Source organism: Ptychodera flava, chromosome 14 (assembly GCF_041260155.1).
Source record: "Ptychodera flava strain L36383 chromosome 14, AS_Pfla_20210202, whole genome shotgun sequence".
NCBI classification, from domain to species: Eukaryota; Metazoa; Hemichordata; class Enteropneusta; family Ptychoderidae; genus Ptychodera; species Ptychodera flava.
This window is the reverse complement of record NC_091941.1, coordinates 32,016,397-32,042,127: the sequence shown is the minus strand read 5'-3', so window position 1 is coordinate 32,042,127 and position 25,731 is coordinate 32,016,397. Positions and strand designations below refer to the sequence as shown.

General features: G+C 37.0%; 1 protein-coding gene across 5 annotated transcripts in view; it reads left to right on the top strand.

Annotated features, from left to right (window-relative positions):
* Positions 1 to 25,731, top strand: part of LOC139150190 (sodium/calcium exchanger 3-like) — a 101,606-nt gene continuing 75,875 nt past the window's right edge. The window contains exons 1-2 of one of the 5 annotated variants that reach the window (XM_070722402.1): positions 1 to 160; positions 3,909 to 5,878. In XM_070722402.1, coding sequence (XP_070578503.1) covers positions 4,032 to 5,878 — 1,847 coding nt within the window. In that variant the 5' untranslated portion in view covers positions 1 to 160; positions 3,909 to 4,031. Of the gene's footprint in view, positions 161 to 2,796; positions 3,269 to 3,908; positions 5,879 to 25,731 lie in introns of those variants that run through there. The other 4 variants (XM_070722404.1, XM_070722403.1, XM_070722401.1 and 1 more) reach the window with 4 other exon arrangements.

Sequence of the window (25,731 nt, the reverse complement as noted above, 5' to 3'; positions counted from 1 at the left end):
AGGTGATAATCCAACAAAGGAAATCTACATGCAAATCGAGACAGCCTATCTCAATCACTGTACTGGGCACGATCACCCTTGTGTGAATTGACCGTGTACGAAGCAAGTCGGTAATCGTTTTCCCAGGGATCGGGTTTAAAAAAACAGGTGTTCTAAAAAGGTGAGTGGCCGGATTCTTGTAACTTTGTGCGTCACAAACGTGACTTTTCAAAGACGTGGAGGCTTTGACTTATGTTGAGAAAATCGATGGTTTTTCAATGGTACCTAGGGGACCTTGGTTTTTCTGTGTGAGGTATGTGGTCTGAAGGGGTGTGCTCGTTTTAATCAAACATTTCCCGATTAAATGCGATGAAAACTATTCACCAACAGACTTTACACATTTCTTATCGTGTTCATCTTACTGTAGATGTATAAGTATGTTGATTAATAGCTTTTGTTTATAACAATCTAACTATTAACGAGAATTTTTCTGGAGACCTTTTGTCTTTGCAACAAGGTATATCTCAATCCCTCTTCCCATCGCATTCATTGCTCATCAAAGACAACGAGCAGTGTTCTAAACACTGCGAAATTCACTTCCAATTTTCATTTAAATCTCAGTGAACCCTGACACACACCCTTGAGCTAAAGCTCCAGGGTTTATGATTCTATCAAGGACATGTACACAATTGTTACGTCACCAGGTGACATCATTTCGAGTAGCTGCATGTCACCACAGTGATGACGTAATGCACTTCTACCAAAGTAGATCTTTTCTATCGAGCGGTATGCACGGAAGGCATACCAATGTCACGTGATCAATTGAAATGCACCTCGGGGAAAGATATTCGGACTCTCAAAATTTTCCAATATTTTTCTGGTCTACCGCTGGTAGGGCTTATTCTGAAGCTCTTGGAGTGGGAAAAAAATTCATCGTCTTTGAAAATCTGAAAATTTTATTTTCCCCATAGAGTTAACACAGTGATGGCGGCCTCTTTGAATTTCAAATATCGGGTAATGTTATGTAATTTGTTTTCTATTACCAAACTTTGCACGGTGACCACTGATTTTTATGCAAGAGATGGTTGAAAGTTTCATTATGGAACATTTGAACAAAAGTTCAAGTCTTTCACTTCTTAGGCGCATACTACCTTAAGGCAGCGAATAACAAGATTTTCACATGTTTTTACAACACGCCTCGGGGACAGATAGACTCAAATTTCTACAATTCTTTTTGATTTACCACTTGTGGGGGCTCATTTCAAAACTCTTGGAGAAAGAAGAACTTTTACCGTTTTAGTTTTTCGAAAATCCAAACTTTAATTTTCCCCATAGAGTTAAGTCAGGAATGGCGACAATTTTGAATTTGAAATATCGCAAAATGTAGGGTAATTTGTTTCGCTAGTTCCAAACTTTGCACAGTGACCCCCGATTTTTATTCAATTTGGTAAGAGAATGATTGAAAGTTTTATTCGGGAAAGTTTGAGCAAAAGTTTAAGTCTTTTACTTTCGTCACTATCACGATAGTAAACAAACCCAGTGTTTGTGTGCTTACAGGGAATCGGGGTTTGACTGGTAAAACATGCAGAGACGGCAGTTTTATTGCAGCTAGAAAGCCATTATGTTTTGCTGTTATCCGTGTAGTTTATTTGAATAGCTACACAATGTAGAGTCTTTATCGGGAAAAACAGCGTACGCCCTCAAACAAGGAAAACAAACAACAAAGACACTCTTGATTTCTTGCTCTAAATGAATTAAATATACAATGAATTGATTTGATTCGTCGTTGCAATGTACACTAGAGATATTCTCACGTTTACTGAAAACTAAACACATGATTAACACTCCAGCTGTGGTACATATTTCGTTATTTTTGTTCTGTTTGTGAAAATTCATTTTCATGATATATTCCCAAATTGTTCATGTTGAAATGCCAAGTAATCAGTTTGTCAAGAAAGCCTTTTATATACGCGTATTTCTCAATATTATCGCTGATAATTGAATCGCAGTCCGCATATTTTTTGTTTTGCGATAGCATTACTTATAATTTCTGCTAACCCACGGGAGATGTCTTTCTCAAAGAATACTTTCCTTTGTGAAGCTTTATCTTGAGGTCATTCTGTACATGCAAAGGCATCAGTGTCACAACATTGAAATCCGTCGCCTCATACATAGAGAAATCCCTAACACATCGCTTTTATAGACAGTTAAATTGTGTCGAACAGAAGAGGAAAGATTCTTGTAACTGCATGAATTTGGCCTTAGTTGGTATTTTTTTTCTAAAGTTAAAATTCATTCAGTGAAGAATCTCGAAGGCTACCGTACACAGTGAAGAGCGCCACACTTCGGCCACAGTGTGTAATACGGACACTTTCCCAGCGGAATTCGCCGCAGACTGCTCGCGCCCGCCCTATAAACCACGGTCATACTAACCGTGCCGTAACTGAACATCACGATGTTTTACTTTCAGCATATCGTTCAAGAAACACTTTGAGTGATAAGCTTACAAGATAACATTATATAAATTTCAGTAATAACGATCTACATCAGCAACTCGACTGTCGCTTGCACGCTCCGATCTGAGATGCGAAGAATTGCTCTAGGGGCATTGACTGATGAAGATCCTTTACGAATGCAAACATCTATTTAACATTGCTGCTTTTCGTTTTATTCGTAAAAAAGCCGTATTGAGTCTTGAATTTCATTCGGTTAACACAGCGATTAACTTTCGAAAGTAAGTTATTTCATTAATATATTCCGTGACGTCAAACAATTCCTGCATAAATTGAAAGGAATAAAATTGGACGCACAGCGTGTGACACCTTTCTACCCAGAGTGCACCGCGAAGTTGTCAGGGGTTGAGCTGACTGTGCACTGCTGGAAGTGTAGTGTTCGTCTGATCGTAGCTTTCTGCCTGTGCGGAGTAACTACACCAGCGGCACAAGATACCCTAGCTCATCGGCTGTATTATTTTTTGTGACGATTACTGCCTCGACGTGTGTTTGTTCCAGTGTATCGACTCGAGTCGATTGTCAAATAGTGAACCGTCCAGAAAGTATGAGAGCAAGTGCGTACCCCCGCGATCAGCGTTCAAGATTGTCGTGATCATCCTTACATCGCTTCGAATCGTTGAAGGCACAGCTCTACATGCTCTGGGAGACGACACACAGTTAGTCAATATACGGCCCAAGCTCCGCTCGCCACAATTCCCTGCGTATAGAATGGAAATAATCGCGTAAATAGAGGATCAGAGAGGGTTTCTACAGCGGCGGTCGGGTACGGTAATCAGGTACACTGTGCCATTTCATTTCGTTTACTTTGTATTTTCATTTATTCAGACGACGTGAATGACAATCATGAACGTAGTTCAATGATGAATGCTACCGTGCCGCGCGGCGGTGCATGTTGTTTTCGATTTCACACCCACCGCCATATTTGCATAATAATTGGTATTTGAGTTTTACGCGTTTAATTTTATCTGTTGATCGTCCTCATACCTCTTTCGGCGAGGGTAAATTACTTGTAAAACATTGCTACTCGTGTCGTAAGTTTTATTTAACTGTCTTCTTTTTTTATACAAATCAGCCGTCAACTGATCAATATTGCAATGTTTACGGCCAGGGGCGTGGACATTGCTCGTTATCGCAAGTATTGTATTGTACGTTTACGGTGTACATATTATATTAATAGCCGAACTGATGATCTTAGTGTAGTCCTGTATGGCTATCTACTGTGGGATATCACTAGTAATCCTTATTTGTTATTTATTTACGAGGTATAGCCTACCATCTTGCCTCACTAACAAGGCTTACTGCAAAGCATGTGCTGAGCAGTGGATGTTGGGATACATGTAGATATTGTCATCCATTCAGTTGTTACTGTCAGCACCACCTTTAATTGACCTATTATATATTTTTTTCTGATTTCAGAAGTGGGTCTTTAGAGATAGCTCTGGTTCTTCATCAAGACTTGGAAGAATTATATTATTTTGCAAGTGGAAATAATCTACACAACACGACTCATTCAGAACAAAGTCTATTCTGAACACCACAATGAAGTTCACATTGAAATTCGCTTTCATCAATAGGATAATGTCAAATGGTTTAGTTTTCACCAAGAGCCTGTTCGGCCCTTTTCTCCTGCTATGGCTAGTTTCCATGAATGCACAGCCATCCCTTGGTCAAACCATACCTTACGATAACGTCACCGTCGCTAGCGATGTCGCAGTGGAAAAGGTTTGCACGCGTAATGCTTCCAAGTGTACGAAAGGTGTGTTCCTGCCAATTTGGAAGCCAGAACCTGTCAGTACAGGTGATGTGGCGGCGAGGGCCACTGTATATTTCGCAGCCTTGTGCTACCTCTTTCTCGGAGTATCGATTGTTGCGGACAGATTCATGGCTGCGATAGAGGTCATCACTTCGAAAGAGAAAGAAGTAACCGTGAGACGACCCAATGGTGACAAAGTTGTGGTCAGTGTGCGCATTTGGAATGAGACCGTGTCAAATCTCACACTTATGGCCTTGGGTTCGTCAGCACCCGAAATTCTGCTCTCTTTAATCGAAATTATTGGCAATAAATTTGAGGCAGGAGAGTTAGGACCTTCCACAATTGTCGGCAGTGCGGCGTTCAACCTCTTTGTCATCATTGGAATTTGCGTGTATGTTATTCCAGATGGTGAAATTCGCAGACTGAAACATCTCCGCGTGTTTTTTGTGACTGCTACATGCAGCGTACTAGCATATATCTGGCTCTATTTGATTCTTGCAGTGTTTACCCCCGGTATTATTAAAGTTTGGGAAGCCCTTCTTACTTTCATTTTCTTTCCAATTTTGGTTGTGTTTGCGTATTTAGTGGACACGAAAATCTTCTTGATGAAATTTCTACGCAAAAAATACAAAGCTAAGAGCATCGTGCGACGTGATAAGGGAAAGCAAAGTGATATAAATATGGAAGCTCTCCCAGGTGATCCCAAAAGCAATCATTACCCTGTTAACCATGATTTGGATGACATGGACTTCAGAGGCTATGATGATGATGACCTGGACTTTGATGACATAAAAGATCTAGATGAAAGTAGGCGAGATGCGATCCGCATCCTTCGTGATCTGAAACGCAAACATCCTGACGCTGATATGGAGACTCTCGAACAAATGGCAAATTACGAAGCGCTCAACCACCAGACAAAAAGTCGCGCATTCTATCGCATCCAAGCAACAAGAAAAATGGTCGGTGCAGGCAACATCTTGAAGAAAACACTCGACAAAAAGAGGGCCAGCGTTGCTGAGGTGAAGATAGAAGTCCCCACAGAAAACAACTATGCTAGAATTTACTTTGATCCTGCAGAGTATACAGTGATGGAAAATGTAGGCACCTTCAATGTCACGGTGACCCGGCAAAGTGGTGATCTCAATAGCACCATCTATGTCGATTATCACACTGAGGATGGCACAGCAAATGCTGGCTCAGATTACCATTTTGCAGAAGGTACCATCGTATTCAAGCCGGGTGAGACACACAAACAATTCCAGTTGACCATCATTGATGACGACATCTTTGAAGAGGATGAGCACTTCTACGTACGTCTCAGCAACATCCGCGTTGGAGGCCCCGATGGAATGTTTGAAAGCAACCATCTTGCCCCCCAGGCTAGACTCGTTGATCCTGCTTTTGCCTCCATCATCATACTGGATGATGACCATGCTGGTATTTTCCACTTTGACGAAAAACTGGTGAAGGTTCCGGAGACTGCTGGGATGGTAGAGGTGAAGTTGATCAGGTCATCTGGAGCCAGAGGTACAGTACGTGTGCCATACCGCACCATAGAGGGCACTGCAAAAGGAGGTGGAGATGACTATGAGGATGCCATCGGAGAGGTGGAATTCCACAATGATGAAACCTGGTATGTCTGCCATCTTACTAGCTCCCCCAGCTGATCAGAAGTTCTCAACTAAAAAAAAAAACTCAAACGTTTGATGAAATGTGGTTTCATATGGCATGCACATGCCATCTTGCAGAACAGCTGCTTTAGGCCTGTCATACAAACTTCTGGTCAGCTTGCAAACTATTCATTGCAACTGACACCCATTTGTTTTTCAGGTTTTAAAAGCAGAGGCAGGCTCTATAAATTACAAGTGATAAAAGGTCACCATTGAAAAAGTTGCAAGTTTAATGGTACTTACAAATATAATAATAATCTCTTGGTAAAAATGTTATGTTCAAGCAGATAATCCAATGAAATGAAAATTTTCCAATGATGATGTTGATGATTATGTTTCTATAGACTCTGCTAATTCATGTTCAAGGTTGTAAAAATGTTTGTTCCGGCATTCACTTACGGTGAAAGTGAGGATTAAGCTGATTAAACAATGATTGTTGGTGATATTCTATGAAAAACTACTTTTTCATTAATGTAAGACATGTCAAAACAAATTTGTTGGACAATGTCGAGCAATATCTCTCTTTTGGTGTAGAGATGTTGTTCAATTGAATTGCGATGGCAGGGCAGTACTGGTAGATGAACCTCACCAGAGTAATGTTATCATCCAATGTGTCCCCTTGATGACACCCTCTGATGACAGGGGTTTTCAACTGTCAGTGCGATCAGTGTGCTCATAAAACACAACTGACATGGGGTGATTCCAGGTGTTTAATTAGGGGGAGTAATGACTACCAAGATGAGATTAGCAATGTGTGGGAGATGGCAGTTCTACAATGTAATAGGTTTTTTAGCAGCTTTCCATCGATCAAATGGCTCCCCCATCACAGACCTAACTTACTTATTTCGTTATGTCATATCGTTTTAAGGGTTAAGCTGGAATGCAAAGAGGTATTTCCTGCCAAATCCAAATATTGTAATTACTCCCATTTCTGTTTGTTTGAAATTCTGTGGATGAGATTCTCTGAGTAGGGCATGCCTCTTTCAGTTGATTTTGTTGATAGTTACCATGGCAATTTCGCTTCTCATCGGTTTCTTGAGAACTACAGAATTACTTGTTTCCAACATTTTGTAAATGCCTGGAATTTCAAATTCAGTCAATTGTTATTGGCTAACATGAAACCTAAACTTTTCAAATTGTCAATGCCCAACCATGTTTATGCAATGTGCAAAGAAGGGTGCATCTGCCAACTTTCTTTGAAGAAAAGCATCACTTAGTAAAGCTGTGAATCATTTCAACACGCTTTGTTTAGGACCTCAGAGCTCTTATGAAGGGAAAATGCGCTTCGGGGACAGATGTTTAGACTCAAACACAATATCTTTCTGATCGATAACTTGTTTTGGTTCATTTTGTAGCTTTTGGTGTAAATAAAATTTTCACCATTTTAGCTTGATCTGAATAGAAAATTTAAAGTTTTTCCATAGAATTATCACAGAAGTTGCAGTCATTTTGAATTTTCAAATATGGGTAAATTGAGGGTAATTTGCAATTGCTGTATAACAGTGTGTAGACATAAAAATTAGGCTTTAGAATCAATAGGACTCTAAAAATGTGAAAATATCAACTTATCAGCCCAGCTGTTGCTCCTGAAACAGGACATTCTTGTTTTCAGATATCTGAGCAGGCCTTACACAAGCACTTTATAATAGATGCAGTCTGCCCGTAGATTGCCTTACTTGAATTTGTAACATGATGTAGTATAGATCTTTCTTTCCCGGCTAGTGAACTACTGTACTGTATGACCTTTCTCAGTGAACTATGACCTCTTAGCATGCACGACATCATCTCATTTTACCCGAGGTGAAACTGAGGGAGCCTTAAGAGTTCTTCTAAATGACTCAGAAAGCAGACACATTTTACTCAGTTCAATGTTCATCAGCTTGCACATGTTTTAGGCGTGATCATCTACAGAAGTTGTATGTTAATTCTCTTGCACTGCCCCAGGCATCAGCAGATAAGATAATTTTTCTACCTGTGGGTGTTAAGGTGGCAAGTTTACACTTCAAGTATAAAAGGAGAACTTTTTGAAACAGGTGCAGTTCAGTTTGTAGTGAAAAGGTCGGTGATGTAATTTCCAAAGTTCACCTTTCGGTCCAAAAATAATAACTAATATGTGGAGATGAGCCTAACTGTTGACATGATATTTCATGCAGTGTGCAATACAGTAAACTTCAGACTGTCAAATGTAGCAGCATTCCAGGAAGTGAATAGAAAGTGTCAGCCTGTCCCCATTTCCTTCATGTAGAAAATGTGAAAGAAATCCCAGCGATTTACTTTACAGTTATGTTTTTTCTCTTAATATGCAAAGGATACAACCGTTTGGCCATTTCAAATGAATTATTATTCATCAGATATCTATTGAGGAAATATTGAATAAGGCATGGTTATCATCACTTTAGCATGAGGTGTCGTTAGATCATGAAATAATACTTGATGGGGAATACTTGGGAAATTTGCCAGATCAGGTCACCACTTTGAAGGACAAGATGTACTTGACCCGTACGATTTAAAATTACTACTAGCTCTATAATTTTACTGATGGTTTGAATTTTGTGAGATGAAAACGTCTCACGTTTTTGAATGTAAAATGTCACCTCTGGCCTCTTCATTCATGCATAATACATTTCCCCTTTACCGTACACCAGTCATGTACACAGACATGGCAGTATCTGTACATTATTGTTTGCATTAGAAATCAATATTAGTATTACCGTCCACGGCATTAAAGTATATCATCGATGTATAATTTTTGTAATTTTTATTTCCGGCAATCTGGCTGATGATTTTTTCCAAACTGTAGTCGCATACTCTGATCCTGATGTCAAGGTGTCATAAATCATAATGCAAAAATATTTGAATGCCATCTACCAGTAGTCCACTTCGTTCACTTGACTGTCCTATTCATGTGTGTGTTTTGTTTTTTTGCCTGCGACAGTGTCTGACTGCATTTTGCAAAGTATTTTTTTCGTTTAATCATGATATTATATTGCTAAGTTCCAAGACATGAATCTCTAAGCCAATCATTAATTTGAATATCAGTTAGTATCAAAACTCAGGTAATTTGTTTGCACTGACGTAGCCTTGTACATGAGGATGACGAAGGGTTTGCTGCAGGCTTCTGCAAAAAGTTTCAATAAAAATAAACAACTAAAGGTTTGACAATCAATTAAAGACTATCACATGCTAAATGCCTTTGTTGTGTCCCATCGGAAATGTCGGTAATATGATATTGGTAAACTAGTACGAAACAATTAATAGAAAATTGATGTGAGTACTTGTGTTTATGGACTTCAAAGTAAGTTGCTTGTTGAAAGATACTGTTCCGCAAAACCCATAATAACATGGCTAGAAAATATTACTACCACTGAAAAAGCCACACATTTTCACCAGCTGTGAGTTTGCCTATCACAGATAGTAAAGTACATTGATAATGGTTGCATTTGGTTGCTGGGAGATGTCTAATATAGGGTTAATGCTTGACACTAGCTTAGTCTACTGTCAGTGTAGATAGTGTGGTATTATTCTGTGAATAATTCAAATTAATTGTTGAACTAATCTGACAAAATAAAATTCCCTCTACTATGTGTGTCGTTGAATTACTGTGTATTATGTTTGTCAATTCCCTATGGTGTTGGTAGAGAGCAGAAAAGGGGCCCGTAGGTTGTGTAGTGCCAAGACTGTCATTGAAGTACGGCACACTTGTTCAAGGTAGTGGCACGTTCTGCCTAGTTTGCTTTTATTGCACCTTATCAAATATAAACAATTGATTCAGCTGATCATTTGAAGTGTCTGTGTATTTGGTCTACTTGACCTCCCGGGTTATCTGCATGCACAAATGGCTCTATGTTATTTTGACAGCTACTGTGCTATGAGCTGTGGATATTATGTACATACAGTGTTTGAATCAGTCCGCTGTTCAACCTTATGCCAGGCCTCTTATGTCGTATCAGTATTCTGTAGAATTATTAGTAGAACAGTTATTTATTATAGATAATTAATGTAATTTCCATATTTACAATTACAGATGATATTTGCATATTTGGTATTTTTCAAACTCTGAAATTTGCTATAAATGCAAGCAGGGCAAATAGTGTAAAATGGTGTATGTAAACTATTGTATGAGTAATGGTTTGTTTTAATACATATTCATGACCACTGTTCAGATGCACTGTAGATTAGAATTGGTGACTAAAAGTTTCATTTTGACATTTGCCTCTCAAATTCCCTCTTTAGTCGGGTATTGAAAATGCATTGTCCAAATATTAACATTTTTTACTAGTGTGCAGAATTTAAGCATTTGTGAAATTATGATGAAATTTTCAGTGTATACCATTCAGTATTACTTTCCCAATTGCCTCATGAAATGGTTCCTCTATAATTATACATGTACTTAATAATATATTATGTAATGACGAAGTTAATGTCGTTGGCTGTAGTGGCTTCTGCTATAGGAAGTGATGCAAGTGTGACGAGTTTATTTCTTGAAGGGCTTAGGTTTCCAGTGACTGTTACTTGCTGTCACTTTTGAGCTCTTCTGTAGTTGTTGTTTTATCCACTGGTGAAGTACTGTTCCATTGTTCACAACTGAAGACCTTGCCAATTCATAAACTGTTTGTCCAAATGCATCAGAAATTTGTGAGCGTGTTGACATTAAAGTGCCAATTATTTCACCTCTCTGTATTTTGAAGTTTGCCATCTGGAACTCATGGCAAGATTTGGTTGATGAAATATGCAGTGCGTGGGAATGCAAGAGAATGATGATTCCTGTAACCTTTCATTGATTTCCTCTTGTCTGACATATAATTTCCTTACAAACGTAGCAGTATAAATATTTAATAGACAGATGGAGTTTACATATGCATAAATGTATATCTTGTGAGAAAGTTCCACAAATCAAATAAAAACAATTATTGTACCATTGATGTTTGCTTACAGTACATATATTGAAGCACTTTCAGCTGAAATCCCAGATTCAATACCCTATATCGAAGCATATGAATAAACAATGTGTATTGATAATCAGAATGTTCTGTTAGCTATAATCCATCAACTTTCTGAAGAAGGTGAAAAATGCTGATTCTCGCTGATCTGATATTGACGCTTAACATTCTCAAATGCTTAGCAGCCACAAAGCTGAGGTCAAACTATAATGGAAAGTGGTTAATTTAGAATTTTTTTTGATCTTGGTATGAATGTTTGAATCATAAATTCAACAATCTAATGTAAGGCAGTTAATCCTTTGAGTACCAAAGTAAGTTTTTGTATAAAATATACTCCAGTCATTTTTTTGGCTTGAAAAATTTTGATAACAAGTTGTAGCCGATGAAATGTGATGTGCCTTTGGTCCAAAATTATCAAAATAAATCACAAAAAAATTCGTAAAAATTGGTGAAATGTAGTACGAAAATTTGGGCAGGAAAAATTACAGCAGTCAAAGAGTTAAAGTTCACAGTGGGGCCGGTATTGAGAGTGTTGTTCTGTGACAGTTCTGAGTGTCCAACATGGGTTTTGTTTTTCTTCAATCCTTTGCTTTTGTAGAGTTGCTGGTAAATTTATTAGCCATCACCCAAGGAAGTTTTTACATAGGAGTGAATCGCAGTGCTTTGAGGATTGCTATTTTATGCATGTGTGCGTGTGATACATGTGTATATGTAGTCGACAACAAGCAAATATTTCAAGCAGTTTAGTCTGGAAGCTATACACCAAACAGTCACAGTTAGGTGAGTGACTTTTTCAAAGTTCAGTTTTTGGGTGTGTTCAGAGTGTGTGAAAGAAGAAAGAATAGCAACAATGAGTGGTTTACAATTGTCAAATTTAAAACTGGTAACTAGCAAGGCACAATGGGTCTTTTGATGTCTGGTTTGATGGTTGTTAAGCTTTGTTGAATGTGCCATTATTAGTGATCATGAGTGAAACAGCGCATACACGACAGTATATACAAAGCAATAGACTTTGATCAAGGCAAGTTTCTCCTCTGTTCCAAACGACATTATTCAAAAGATGAAGTATAATATTTCAGTCCAGTCAAAGGGGGATTTTCAGAAAAGAAATGCAGGGATTGTGAACGAAATGAGATTGTTGAGGAAATTTGCCATGGCAACATCAGTGCAGATGTTGTGTCAGACTGCAGAGAGTGCAGGGTTCATGTATCGTCCAATCATTTTACCTATTATAAATCAGCTTTGTGTTGTCACTAGTTTGTAAAGAATGTAAACATTTATTTCCGTATATAATTAATCACAAAACCCATTGAAGAGCTTTTTAGAGACATTTCAGATAATCAAAAAACTACTCAAAGCATAATCAAGATGCGATGCAGTCAGATGTGGTTATCTGTAATATGTCACAAGTATATATACATGTACCTGCCTCATTATTTTACATTAATTTATTGGTCAAATTGGTCAAATATTTGAACATTTACTTCTCAGTCATGCTTTCCATTATGATAGTGTCTCTGATTTTTTTTGCTAGCGTACAACATAAAAGAATTATTTGTAGACCCACATCGTTTTTCTTGTCATCAAACATTTTTTGAACATTTTGAACATGAAAGCTTGTGCAGACAGGAAGTGTGTTCCAGAGTTAAATGACCACAAGCCATAATTAACAGATATTTGTTGGAGGCTTAAAGATGGCACTCAGACACCGCTGTGATAATGTTTCTCATGCACAACGCTAATGTATTAATTTTTTTGTTCTGACAGGAAGTTAATCACTGATTCATAAAAGAATTAATAGACACAAAACAATCTTCTGTACCGGGGAAAAACAATTGAAACCAATCTTTTACGTGGTCAAATAATTTTTACGAATGATTGTGTGTTTTGCCTGTTCACTTATTGTAATAGCTCAGAGCTAACAAATCCAGTGAAGTGGCTGTGGTTCAATGCCAAGCTGCCTGTTCGTGTTTAAGCACATTTTTCCTGCGACCAAAACTTATGTAATGCCACGAAGAAACAGAAAAAGAAAGAAAGGTTCTTAAAGTTTGTGTTTAGTCAGTATGAATGAGGCATGGCTTTCTCTTGAGTCAATATTCCAAATAGTTTTCATATTTCACACTTTCAATGTTCAAGTATACCAGTAACATGTGTTATACTGCTTTCACGTTGGCATTTAGAGGGTCCCTGAACACTCATACGATTAGCTATTACATTATAGCCACAGTCACTTGTGGTTTGATACACAGCGAAGGCCGCTGTATATATTAGAAAGTTAGGAAGTTTGGAAACAAAATGGCCATGATATACACTATTGCACAACTGGAGACAGATTTCCCTCCCAAAGGGCACAGTTTATTTAATAAACCAGCATTAATGGCTTCCAATGCATCTCTGAATTCATACCCTGCTATCTGTCTCAGAAATGGGCGATACTATATATTATAGCCAAAACATGACACTGTCTGCCCGAGGGTACATGTAGGTGACCATTTGCCTGACATAAGGAAGGCAAATTGTCTCCTTCCTCGAGGATACATAGTGCCTTGTTGGGGCTATAATGTTTTTATTACATGCCTCTCTTACATAGTTTTCACTCCAAATATTTAAGTTCATTGGAAAATGATAATCATACTTTATTTCCATCTTAGATGAAAATCCATTAAAAAAAAAAAATTTTCATCATCGAATGGCGCATTGATGTATTTAAACCACTGTTATATGGTTTATCAATTTCTTTTGCAAAAACCGGATTTCCTAACCAAAACATGTAATTTCGACATTTTTACATCCAAAGGTTGTCAAGTTGAAAATAGTTCCAGCTTACTTTCAGTCAAGTGATGACTATGTGGCCCGCGAGTTACCATTGAATCCTTTGGAGTACGCGATGTTCGATATACGAGGCATGTAATAAAGTGTATCGCGGCCATTTTGTTTCCCGATTCTCACCTTTCTAATGCGTACAGCAGCCTTTGCTGTGTGTTACGCATAGCTTTGTTATGCACACACCCTTTGTGATGTGTATCAAAACCATCCAAGCTTCAAAATGATGCTTTGTCACAAGGAGCCCCCATTTGACATATAAAGATCACCCATCTCATGGAACAAGCAGATATGCTAATAAGGGTCGATCCCCTAATTACGATAGTTTTCATTAGGCCAAATAACTCTGTTCTAGGTTTTGCCTGTCGCTTGCATTCACTGTATAAGCAGTTACCCCAAGGCTGCAGGTTTCACTGTTTCTTTGTGACTTTACTACTTTGCATTTGCTGGCTAAAGGCAAGATTCTTCATGTTTACATGCAGTGGATTATCTGGCAGTTTGACGTGATCTTTTGAAGGATTTGAAGATTCTAGTAGTGCTTTGATGTGTGATATAATCAGATAAAGAAAGCCACTTTTGCTACTGAACAAGGTTAAATGATAACTTCAATGACACATTAATCTTAAGTTAGTCTTTCCTCTTGTAATCGTCTTCACTGAGAGACTTTCTGTAGTTTTTGAGGAACGCTTTTGTTGTGTGCACAAAATACTGATAAATTAATTATACATGCTAGTGCCAGTGTTGTCTAGATCTTGTCTTGAAGCTTTCATAGGAGGTATGTATTGTTTTACTGATTGTGTTTTGAGAGAGAGAGAGAGAGAGAGAGAGAGAGAGAGAGAGAGAGAGAGAGAGAGAGAGAGAGAGAGTAAAAGAAGATGTGTTGTGGGAGAGCTACCATACATAAATGGTTATTGATCTGGTGTACAAAAACCCCCAAAAATGACAAGTTCAGTATTGATATATGTTCAGATTAATATGAAAGTAGCTATGTACAATATTCCTTAAATTACTGCATTGATAAAGGGTTAACATCGCAACTGACTAACTCATGATGGCTTGAGTGTTGAATCTACATGCACAGAGCAACTTTTCAGAGTTGTGGTATCTCTGTTCGTGTTCATCAATCCCATAACTACATGTAAATAGAACATTTTGAATTATTTGACCACTCTACAATGTTGCTAGAACTTTTCATCATTACTTGTACTATCCAACATTCAATATTTCCCACAAAATGTAATCAACAGAATTCAGGAATTCAAGCCATAGAAAGCCGTTAGCAATAAGTTAATAGAGAAAAATTTTTGAGATTGCTGAAATATCTTCCCAGGGGTCATTGCATCTTGAACTAGGTTGTAATTTCTGTAGCTATCTAATCTGGGAAGCACCATTTATATATTAAATATTATTTGTATGAAAGGCTTGGTTTCCTTCCTGTTCAAAAGCAGCAATCAACCATTATTCAAAGATCTACTGTCTAAAATAGGAATAATAAAATTATAAGACAGCGTTTCGAAAGTTGCATACATTTATTATGTTAATAGTGCAAAAAATGATATATTTTGTACATAGGATCTGGCATGGATAAATTTTTCAAGATTAAATGAGCATCTTTAAATTTAAATGATGTTAGCATCAAAAATTGGTTTGAATTGAATGTGTTTTGTAGCAAAGCTCTTTTTTAGCATGTCATCCATTCTCAGAGTAAATTTTTTTTGGACAAAAGATGAGTGACTTTTCATCCATTGCTCGTGCCATAAAATATTGACCCAGACCTCTTGTCTATGAAAGGTTGACCTTTTGATGACATTGGTCATTCTCAACAACTTTAATACTGAGTATCACTGAAACTGTACCCCAGCTTATTTATGTGTTCCATATGTTATCCTTTCATTATAACATTTCCTCGTTCCTTCTAGAAACAGAATACATTTCAGATGCTGTATGTCATTATAGTCAGATTTTGGTCTTGTATAGCCAGCAGCACATCATTTCAACATGTATCATGATATTTAGATCTTCTCAAAGTCTTTGATTAGAGAAACGACATGTAAATTGGATTCCTATCATCATCCAATCCCCTTAGCTTGGCCAGGTTAGTATCTTCCTTACTAAACTCCTGGTGAAAACATTTGTTTCCATGTGCAGTATTTTGTCAACAGTATCAAAATTGTAGAGAACATGTAGTCAGTAGTTGTGATACAAGTAACACTATCTTGGTTTGTTTGCCAGTGCAAATGACTGACCACCATCAGCTCTGTTTGTCTAGACTACCATTTGAAATTGAATCTACTGCCACATCCTTTGATTGTCACTTAAACTCTGAATGGAAAAATGTTTGTGGTACTTTCATTGCTCATAAACGCAGACATGCAAGTCATATAGGCACTGCTATCTGAAGGCAGCCCTGAGGAGTGCTGTGATTGGCCAGTCACAGGCACTTACAACTGCATACGTGGTACTTATTAATCATGCAAATCACGGGCCCAATACCCCGAGGATTGTTTCAAGGAAGGGGTCCCTGTCCAAAGAAATACCTCTTGGCAAGCAAATTTATGATTCTTTTAGAGTTTATACATTCTCAATAGATCTGCTTCACCTGTCGTCGAGGGGTCTCAAACTTTGTTGCCCTCTTGACTCACAGACAGCTGGACCATGGGAAATTCTGATAGGGAAATGCAGGGGCTGTGAGGGAGTTTGGTTGTCTTATTAAAAGCAGGGTGGGGAGCAGCACCTGACTGGTGAACACTAGCATCTCATAAAGGATTCCGAGCGCAGTATGCAGCAGACTGCATTCACGAAAGCAGCAGTGAAGTAAAACGTGCTGATCTGACATGCCATAAAACTTTAATATAATTATGAAAGATGTGAATGCCTCTTTATGACATCTTCATCAGCTCAGAAAGATAAGAGAAATGAAGTGCCAGTGAATTGGAATTTGATTATTAAAGTAATTGCCATGGGTTTCAGGGAATATTGAGCAGTCAGTCATGTACACATATGATAATCGTAGGTTTTCTTTTTGTTCGACCATAGAATTCTGTTTTTAAAGTGAGGAAAAACACTAGTCTTGTGAAATAGTAATGCAATTTTTTTGGTCGATCCATAGCATCAAAGTTTATACACAGATGTTGATTTATGAACCATTATAATCATTCATGATCGATGATGTACATTCATTATTGACGATGTAGACTTCAGTAGTGCTATGTAGCTACTGAGTCTGAAAAACAAACATGGTTGTATGATTTTAGACTTTTTTTGCATAATATTTTTGCAAAGAGAAAGCTGTACCCAATTCAGAAAGGTAATTGTCACTTGAAAAAAAAATATTTTTCTCATTTGATGGTAATTTTTGATGTAATTTGCGGAATTTGTGATTACTGCAATACAAAGTGTAGCCTCACTTCAAATTCTTCTGTCATCCCTTGAAACAGGGACAACTATACCTGTAGGAAGACAAGGGTCTACCTTGGAAAGATTGATTTCAGTGTAAAGTAACATCTGAAAATTCATTTTTTTTGACATTTATTTATGCATGAACAGGACCTACCATATATGGTTTTTCTTACAGAGAAAATAGTTGAGTTTGTTGTATTTTTTCATGCATGACAGACCTGGACAAATCAAATCATGTCAATATGCAAATGAGTTGGCATCTAGGGACGGCAAAACTACAGTTTGACATAACCTGTGGCGTCAGTGAAAGGTGTGGCATCTGCATACAAAGTGTGTTGTTTTTAATTACGTCTCTTCAGTCAGAGCTAGAATTTGGTGATTTTAGATCTCCGAGTAATTATGATACAGCCTCATCTTTGATCATCCTTTGATGCAGTATACCCACCAAATCCTTACTTAATTAATAATTTTGGGAAACATGATCTAAAAATTGACATGTTAATTCACTTACTTACCAGAAGTGTTCTTTTTCATCACAGTGGCATACTCCACTGATCATTGGGTCATTTAAGTCATGTCCTACTACTTCTGTGTAAACTGAAGGTAAAATTGTTAACACGTTTTGTGTCTTCTTGTTGTTGTTTATTTCAGCTTAATTCCTTCAAGAATCATATGAGAAATGAACCATTATAGTTGCGTGGAAGAGTTTGGTGACTTATTTAAAAAAATTTGAAATGTGCATTTCGTTGATGCCGAAAAAGTATGACAAAAAAGAAAAAAGTGACAAAATTTGTGAAATTCCTTTGATTGATGAAAAGTTGAAAGTAGTAGTTTTAATTCAAGGATTACTTGTGAAATCATGTTTTTTGCATAAATTTTGAAATTCATGTTATCTTTATCCCTAGATACATATGTCAATTCTTCACCTGAGATACATTCTACCCTGTTTTAGACCTTTCTCATATGCACACTGCTCAAATGTTGACACATACCCCTCCTCATCCCTTCATGGCCTCCATACGTGATCTCTATTAGACCTTTCTCTGGCCCTTGACTCATCTCTTGCTATCCTTTCAAGACATTTTCTCCATGTCAGATCAAACGTGGAGATTGAATTGCACAAACATTCATCTCCTTTATGAATAATAGATATTGTAATCAGCTAGAATAGATGATGTGCCAAAGCTAGATCTAATTACATCTGATAAGTTCAACATCCAATATCACATCTGAGCAAGCCACGGTGCAACTGACCTCAGTCCGTTCACACATAAAAATCTTAAATTTTACTCAGTCATCATGAATGGATAACTAATCAACATTTGCAAAGCTTTTAAAAGTTGTAGGTACAGTGTAGCTCCATTTGAATAGATTTCAAGATTCATGTGTTTCATGGCTATGCCTTCACGGCACATGTTTGCTGTGACTGTTTTTATTGCCCCTTGACTCCAGGGGTGCTCTTGGTCTCAGGGCACTAAGTGGAGTTGAGACGTGCATAAAATAAAATATATTCCACCCATGAGTCTCATGGTTTATTCCTATGCACATTCTTACCATAGTCAGTGATAAAAATTTTCATAATAGAGAATGTTTAGTTACTTATACTAGAATGGAGAAAAATCTTTGTTTTGACTGAAATATTGAAAATGTTAAATAAAATGAGTACAAATACATTTTCCAGGATTTTATGCAAATTACTTGCAGCAGAATTATGCTGAAATGCAGACATATAAGATTTTAAAGTCTTTCGACTTATTTTCTTCTAAATCTGATACAATTTCACCAGAACTATGCAAAACTGATGTCGTGGCGGAGGATAAGTTCTGATGTTCATGCTTTGTGCATCACTGAAATACATCAAAATGCCACGATGTGAAATTTTTCGTTGTTTGTTCTGTGTGTGGAAACGTATCTTCTCAGACCAATGTGTGAAGTAGTGGGTAGGTCAGGTGATAATCGATTTTTGAAGCCTCAAAATAACTTGACACTAAGGGCAACCAAGACTAGTTTTTTCCTTATTCTGTGTAAATGATTAGATATTTCATAAAGCTGGTACCATTATAAAATACAGTTACAGTAGTAGTCTAGCATTTCCAAAGTTTTTTATTCCAGTGATGGGATAATTTTGCCAAAATTGCCAGTATTTGCGTGCTAATTATCCATTTTCAATCATTTCTCTACAGTGTTTAATCGTACAGCATGAGATTTAACATTTCCAACATCTGTTAAATTATTGTGTTTAAATGTGAATTAATGTATGTGCAATAAATGACGTCCGCCTGTGTGTAAATTTGATATATTTCAATACCCCCATTATATTCGTATTCCTATTATCGGTTGTTGGGTGTGTACAGTGTCTGTGTGGGAATACAGAGATGCAGGTTGCAGCAAGCACTTGTTTAATTTTAACTCTTTGAAATTCGGTTGTTACCTGGTTTATCATGGTGTCTAATGATTAAAGGCCCCATTAAACTCTATGAATGATGAAACTGTTTGTTCGTATTTGGATGAGACCTGAGGGTCAACCAGGTAACAGTGTAACAGAAACCACCTCTGATTGTCAACAGTTTCACATGATGGTTATTCAGACAAATTATGATGCTGGTTCCATTAAAATGTGTAAACATACTGAAGGTTATGCTGTTCCATGAGTGTGGAAGTAGTTATTACATGTATTGTACATGTATTTGTCTGCAGAACAATGAAGCTAAAATTACAAATGAAATGTGTACAGTGTATGTGAATCTTTGTCGGTAGAATTTTAAAATACCAGCAACAAGTGGATTTCAGAAACGGTTGAACGGCCAGATGAAGGTGTGGTCGGGTGTTTACATCAAATTTTGTATATTTTCAAAAGAGCCATTGTACTCTAGAGCTTGTACAAACCCTTTCACATCAGCTTTCAGTGAATTTTAATGTAGGAGTTGAGGAACAGCACCTTTTAGGAGACTTTAACAGTGGAAGGCATCCTAGTGTCAAGGAACCTAAATACAAAGCATAACATTTATGTTTAATTTGAATATGTGAAATGAACTTTATAGTTGTATCAAAATAAAATACCTGCATTTGGCATTATTAGCAGCAGTCTACTTCTTACATAATTCCCCATAAGACTAGTATACGTGTAGATACTGTAATTAAAAACTATCTACTGTTGATTGACCAATCAGAGTGCTCAATTCAGGGTGTTTTATCTACTTGTAAAGCCTTGGTCACCAAATTCCAGAAACGAATGACAGCGCCGTAGTAAAGTACTGTCCAATCAAAAGTGAACATGTCATATTCTGTAGACATCTGGTACGTTTTAATATTCAAATTTGGTAACACAGCGGAAACCAGCTGCAACACAAAATCTGCTATGGTACAAACATAAATTAATGTGCCCTAGGGCATTTATAGGATGTTCCATTACATTGGAAGGCTATTTCACAAATAAAAGTTTTAATTCATATCTTAAACATGTTAATTGACAAAGGGGAAGGTTGATGTAAACACATTGAAAACGAAAATATATCAGTCAGGGGCGATAGTTTTTAAGTCGGATAAAACCCTCGTAATCGGGCTCTTCTGGTATATAAAGTCCAACCGTACAATAAAATGTCTCGGCCTGCGGCCTCGACATTTTATCGTTGGGTTGGACTTTATATACCAGAAGGGCCCTCGTAGTCGGGCTTTATCCTATACTTAAATGACACACATATATATAGCAAATTGCAATGGTGAAAATAGCAAAGTCTCTCCAATATTTTGATATGACTCCATATAGCTGGTCTTAACGGCCAATAAATGTGTTCTGGATTGTCCCATCAAGTGTAAATATAGTTACAAAGTGTATTCATATAGAGTAAAGCTGCTTACTCATTGCGGATAGATTATGAAATTGGACTGAGTCTGTTTTGCTTAGACTCTCCAATCAATCTTTATATATATATATTATATATATATATTATATATATATATATATATATATATATATATATATATATATATATATATATATATATATATATATATATATATATATATAATATATATATATATACACACACATACACACACACACACACACACACATATATATATATATATATATATATATATATATATATATATATATATATATATATATATATATATATATATATATATATATATATATATATATATATATATATATATATATATGCAGTGTTCATTCTAGGACGTAAAAACAAGGGGCCACTTTGGGCCCCTACTCCTGTCCCAAGGGGGCCATTTTATAAAATCGGGGGCCGTCATGATCACACATGTAAAACCCTTGAATTTTCTGCTGAAAATACCATAGTCTATCAAGTCAAGAAAAGGAGAATACTAGAGATCGGGCCACCTGTAACCAACGAAGCCTACAGCAAAGTTGTGCTCCGTATACGCAACAGGCCCAACAATGGCAGCAGCAAACTAACCGTTTGGTTTGATTCAATTGTTTACGTAACTTATGTGATGAATTATTGATGTCGGACTTTAACAACTGCACAAATTACTACGGACTGTGATTTTGACTGGAAACGATCATGATCAAAGCTTAGCGCACCGGTAGGATTTCTCCGAGTGGCCCCCGATTTGCACTGGTCGACAATTATCACACTGATACAACACGAGAGTGTAACCCGTACGACCTACATAAAGTGATCGATACATCAACTTTTAAACATAACTTGTATGTATTAGCAAATTTACGATCATTGGTTCTGATCTGGCTACTCTGGATAACGAGATATGTCCGACCTAAACTGTGTTGCTCTTCAAAACGATCATATGGCCGGCCAAGCATGAATGCTTTCCTTGCAGTGTTCAACGTTTCGCTGGAATGGGCGATAGACGTTGCAAACGCTTCAATTTAAGGGATTGCCCGATCATCCTGGGTTCATCAACTATTATATAGTACTGGCGTTAAAAATCTGAGCGGCGACTAGCTTTTCACGATAACGCGGCGGCCGGAGCCGTTGTTTACATTCATCGATCGTACCACATGCGCACGGCTCCAATACACCATTGCCCCTACATCAGTCCTTTTTACCCAGCTTCCTATGCACCACCATATATGCCGTAGTGGGTAAAGGTTGAAGGGTAACTGCGAATCGTTTAACATGGCACACTATGACTGAGGTAATGACCTTCGGGGAGCTACGTAAATGTATGAACTAAGTGAACTCTGCTCTGCGTGATCGACCGACCCATTCATAAAATGTTGCGCCCTTGGTGGCGCATCAAAGGTAGAAATGAGGGCCATTCGAGATTTTTTTGCGCAAATTGCGCAATGGCGCGTCCTAGAATTAACTCTGATATATGTATATATATATATATATATATATAATATATATATATATATATATATATATATATATATATATATATATATATATATATATATATATATATATATATATATATATATATTTTTTTTTTTTACACTGTCCCTACCTGACAATCATTATGACGGCAGGATATATTCTGACAATTTTAACATACTGGTATAGCGTTACATCAATTATACTGCAAAATAACGTTTTACATGTAGAGCTATTTATGCTTCATTTGTTCTGAATAATTCATTCAACTAAATGAATTAAACTTTTTTAATATGAACTGCAATGATATTGGTTTGTTTTTGTCACAATTTTTTTGTAAAGATGTAAAATCATGCAGGATATCAGGTCTCTGTGACTTTGTAACGTCAGTGGTATGACCTTGCCTCATTTTCCCTCAAATTGAACAGAAACTTGTTCAGTTTTTGTGCTGTATAGTCTGCTGTGTGCTATTTTTAACCTGATATTCTCTCATGCGTGTGCGTCACATTTTTGAAAAAGGATCCCCATTAATAATAGAAAAGAAGAACATAGGATAATGGAATGGTGTCTGAATGACAAACACAATATGCTGTAACATCATGACAGTGCATTGATGGTGTGGTATTGCAGCTTGGATCATCATACACATATGAATCTCAATTATTCATAGCTGGTTATTTACCAATATCTTAATATATTCATCGTGACCATGTTTCAGCCCCTCTCACCAATGTTTTCTGTAAACTTTTTCCAATGCTTGATATGCAATTTATACTTAAACTCAAAGTGACACGGAAAAGCAAAACTTTCATGGGTGTTTTTTGATGGGAGAAGAGTTGCATGTATGGATAAATTAAAAACAGACAGGATGAAATATTTTGCCGGACAGTAATCATGTTCCCTGATTAGCATGATGTTGTACAAGCTCTGGGAAAAAATAATCAAGGTTTTCGAAAAGGTCATATGGGCTCTCCAAAGGTTTGTACGATAAAAATTATTTATCCCTGGTGTCTTCTTAATCAAGAAACAATGAAAGGATAATTGCATTGGACATCCGGTACATTGCTGACTCTGTAAGACAACAGAAAACTTGTATTGCGGAATTTAGCCGTGAAAAAATATAACTTTAACCTCATTCTGTATTTGATGTCACGAAAACGTGTGCATCAGTTAACTGTATTAGTTATGCAAATGTAGTCAGGCGCATCACATACCCAAATTTGGTATGAAATGTTTTTTATGCTGTCATGGTTGTACAGCAGTTAACGGTATCCACAGTCATAGTCTGGTCTAACACTCTCTGTGCAGGCCATCAATAACATCCTAGCTGTCATTGTCTGAGAAATGCTCAGAAAAATTCAAAGTGTCTGAAATGTAGCTCTGGCGTGATCTGAATACTAAATTATTTAATAAATGATCTGAATGCAAGCTGTAGGAGAGCAGGGCACCCACTTAACCTCAGTCTTTTTTGTGCCTGCAGTTTGCAGTCACAGATATAACTCCCTTGTAGGTAACTTAGCTTTATGTCCTGTAATTGAGTTTGCATTCGTCAAGCAAATGTAGAACACAGTCTTAGTAGATGCAAACATGCAGATCGCTGTTCTCTGAAAGGAGATACATGTAACAACCGGTGCATACCCATCATGCACCGGGGCAAGCTATATTGTTCCTGCCGGTATGCATCCCTGTAGCTAAATCACAAATTTGTCGGCATTGGACTTAAATTAGATATGGCTTTTGCTATGGCACTGTTGCCATATGGAGTGTTATTTTTCTACCTCTTTGCAATGTGGACGTTTTCAAACTGGTTATGAACAGACAATGGTCTATAGTTTTCTTCAATAAGTTTAATGTTGTTGAATTTTTGTTCCTTTCTGTGGTAGGGCATGTACAGATTCAAAAGATGCAGAAACATGTGAATGGTATTAATTTCAAAGCCAACAGAGAGGGATGGAAACAGGATAATGATAAAGGTGTAATAGAATGTTAGCAAGAATGGGGAAGTAGATGCACTTATGGTGAATAAATATAAAAACCCAGATATCTGAATTGTAAAATTTCTTTTTTTGTGCATAAAAATTCTCATCATCAATGTTACAGATGAAAATATTGTAATTTACAAATTAGGATCTTTCAACATTTTGTCCAAAAAAATGTGAACATTAGGTATGATCTGATATTTGAATTTTGAACCACTTTGACCTTTGACCTTGTGCGGAGATTAACCCCCAAACAGAGCAGTAAAGGACTCCTTAAAATAATTAAAGAGTTTGTGAATTTCTTTGCATTTGCCTTCAACTAATACAAGCAGTGGATTCAGTGTTTTTGAGTGAAAAAACATTTTTGAATCAGTTGCGAAACAATTTGACATAGAGGGCAAACCATCTTCAGTGGCTACACAGGATTTGTATAATGGATAAATAGGTAAATGGGGTGTCTTTTTCCTTAATCGAAAAAATTTATTTAAAAGAAAACCAAAAAAAAATATTCCTGTTGTCTGTGAAAACCAAAATGGGATAAGGTTTGAATTTACTGATTTAATTTGAATATAATGAAATTGATGTTGCGTTGCGTTGCAAGAGACTGAATTGCTAATTTAATAGTATTTATGAAAAACTAGCAAAATACAGGTTGTATTGTCTCCATTTATTTTATATATTAAAGATGTGAATGTGTTGGAATTTAATGGGTGTGTATTTTCTCCATTTGCACACTGTAGAATTCACATTTGCTTGAAAGGTCTTATTGAGCAGGAAATAAGTTAAAGAACAGGCACAAATATTTAAACCGGAGAGGAAATGAGATACAGGAGTGCGAGATTTCAAGGAAAAAAAATAACGGAAATAAGAGGAGGATGTGTTTTTGATGCAGTGAGAAATATCACAGTAAAGCGATATCTCTGACACAGTAGACCTGAGGACATTGTCATATGGCATCATATAGGTTCAGATTTTAAGCAAATCTGTAAAAATAAGTCAAAGTAGCTACTGACATACATGTCCTACACCAGTGGAGATTTGTATACGTCATAATAGATCCACAACGTCATAATAGATCCACAACATCAACATCACCAGGCAGCTTGCTAGCAGGTGACATCGTCATTTTTGTTTGTACAGTGCGTAGATAAATGCTTGCAAGATAATTGAACGTGGGACATCCCATCTCTTTGATCAGCTAATATTGCTAACCCATTTTGTCATCAGTAGTGAATTGTTAGACGGCAGCCATTTTTTTCCCAGGGCTTCAAATGCCGATTGTTGTCACTGTCAGATGCAGGAGAGCTCATCATCCTTTTGACAGTAGCTTTCCTTGCTCGGTCCCGAC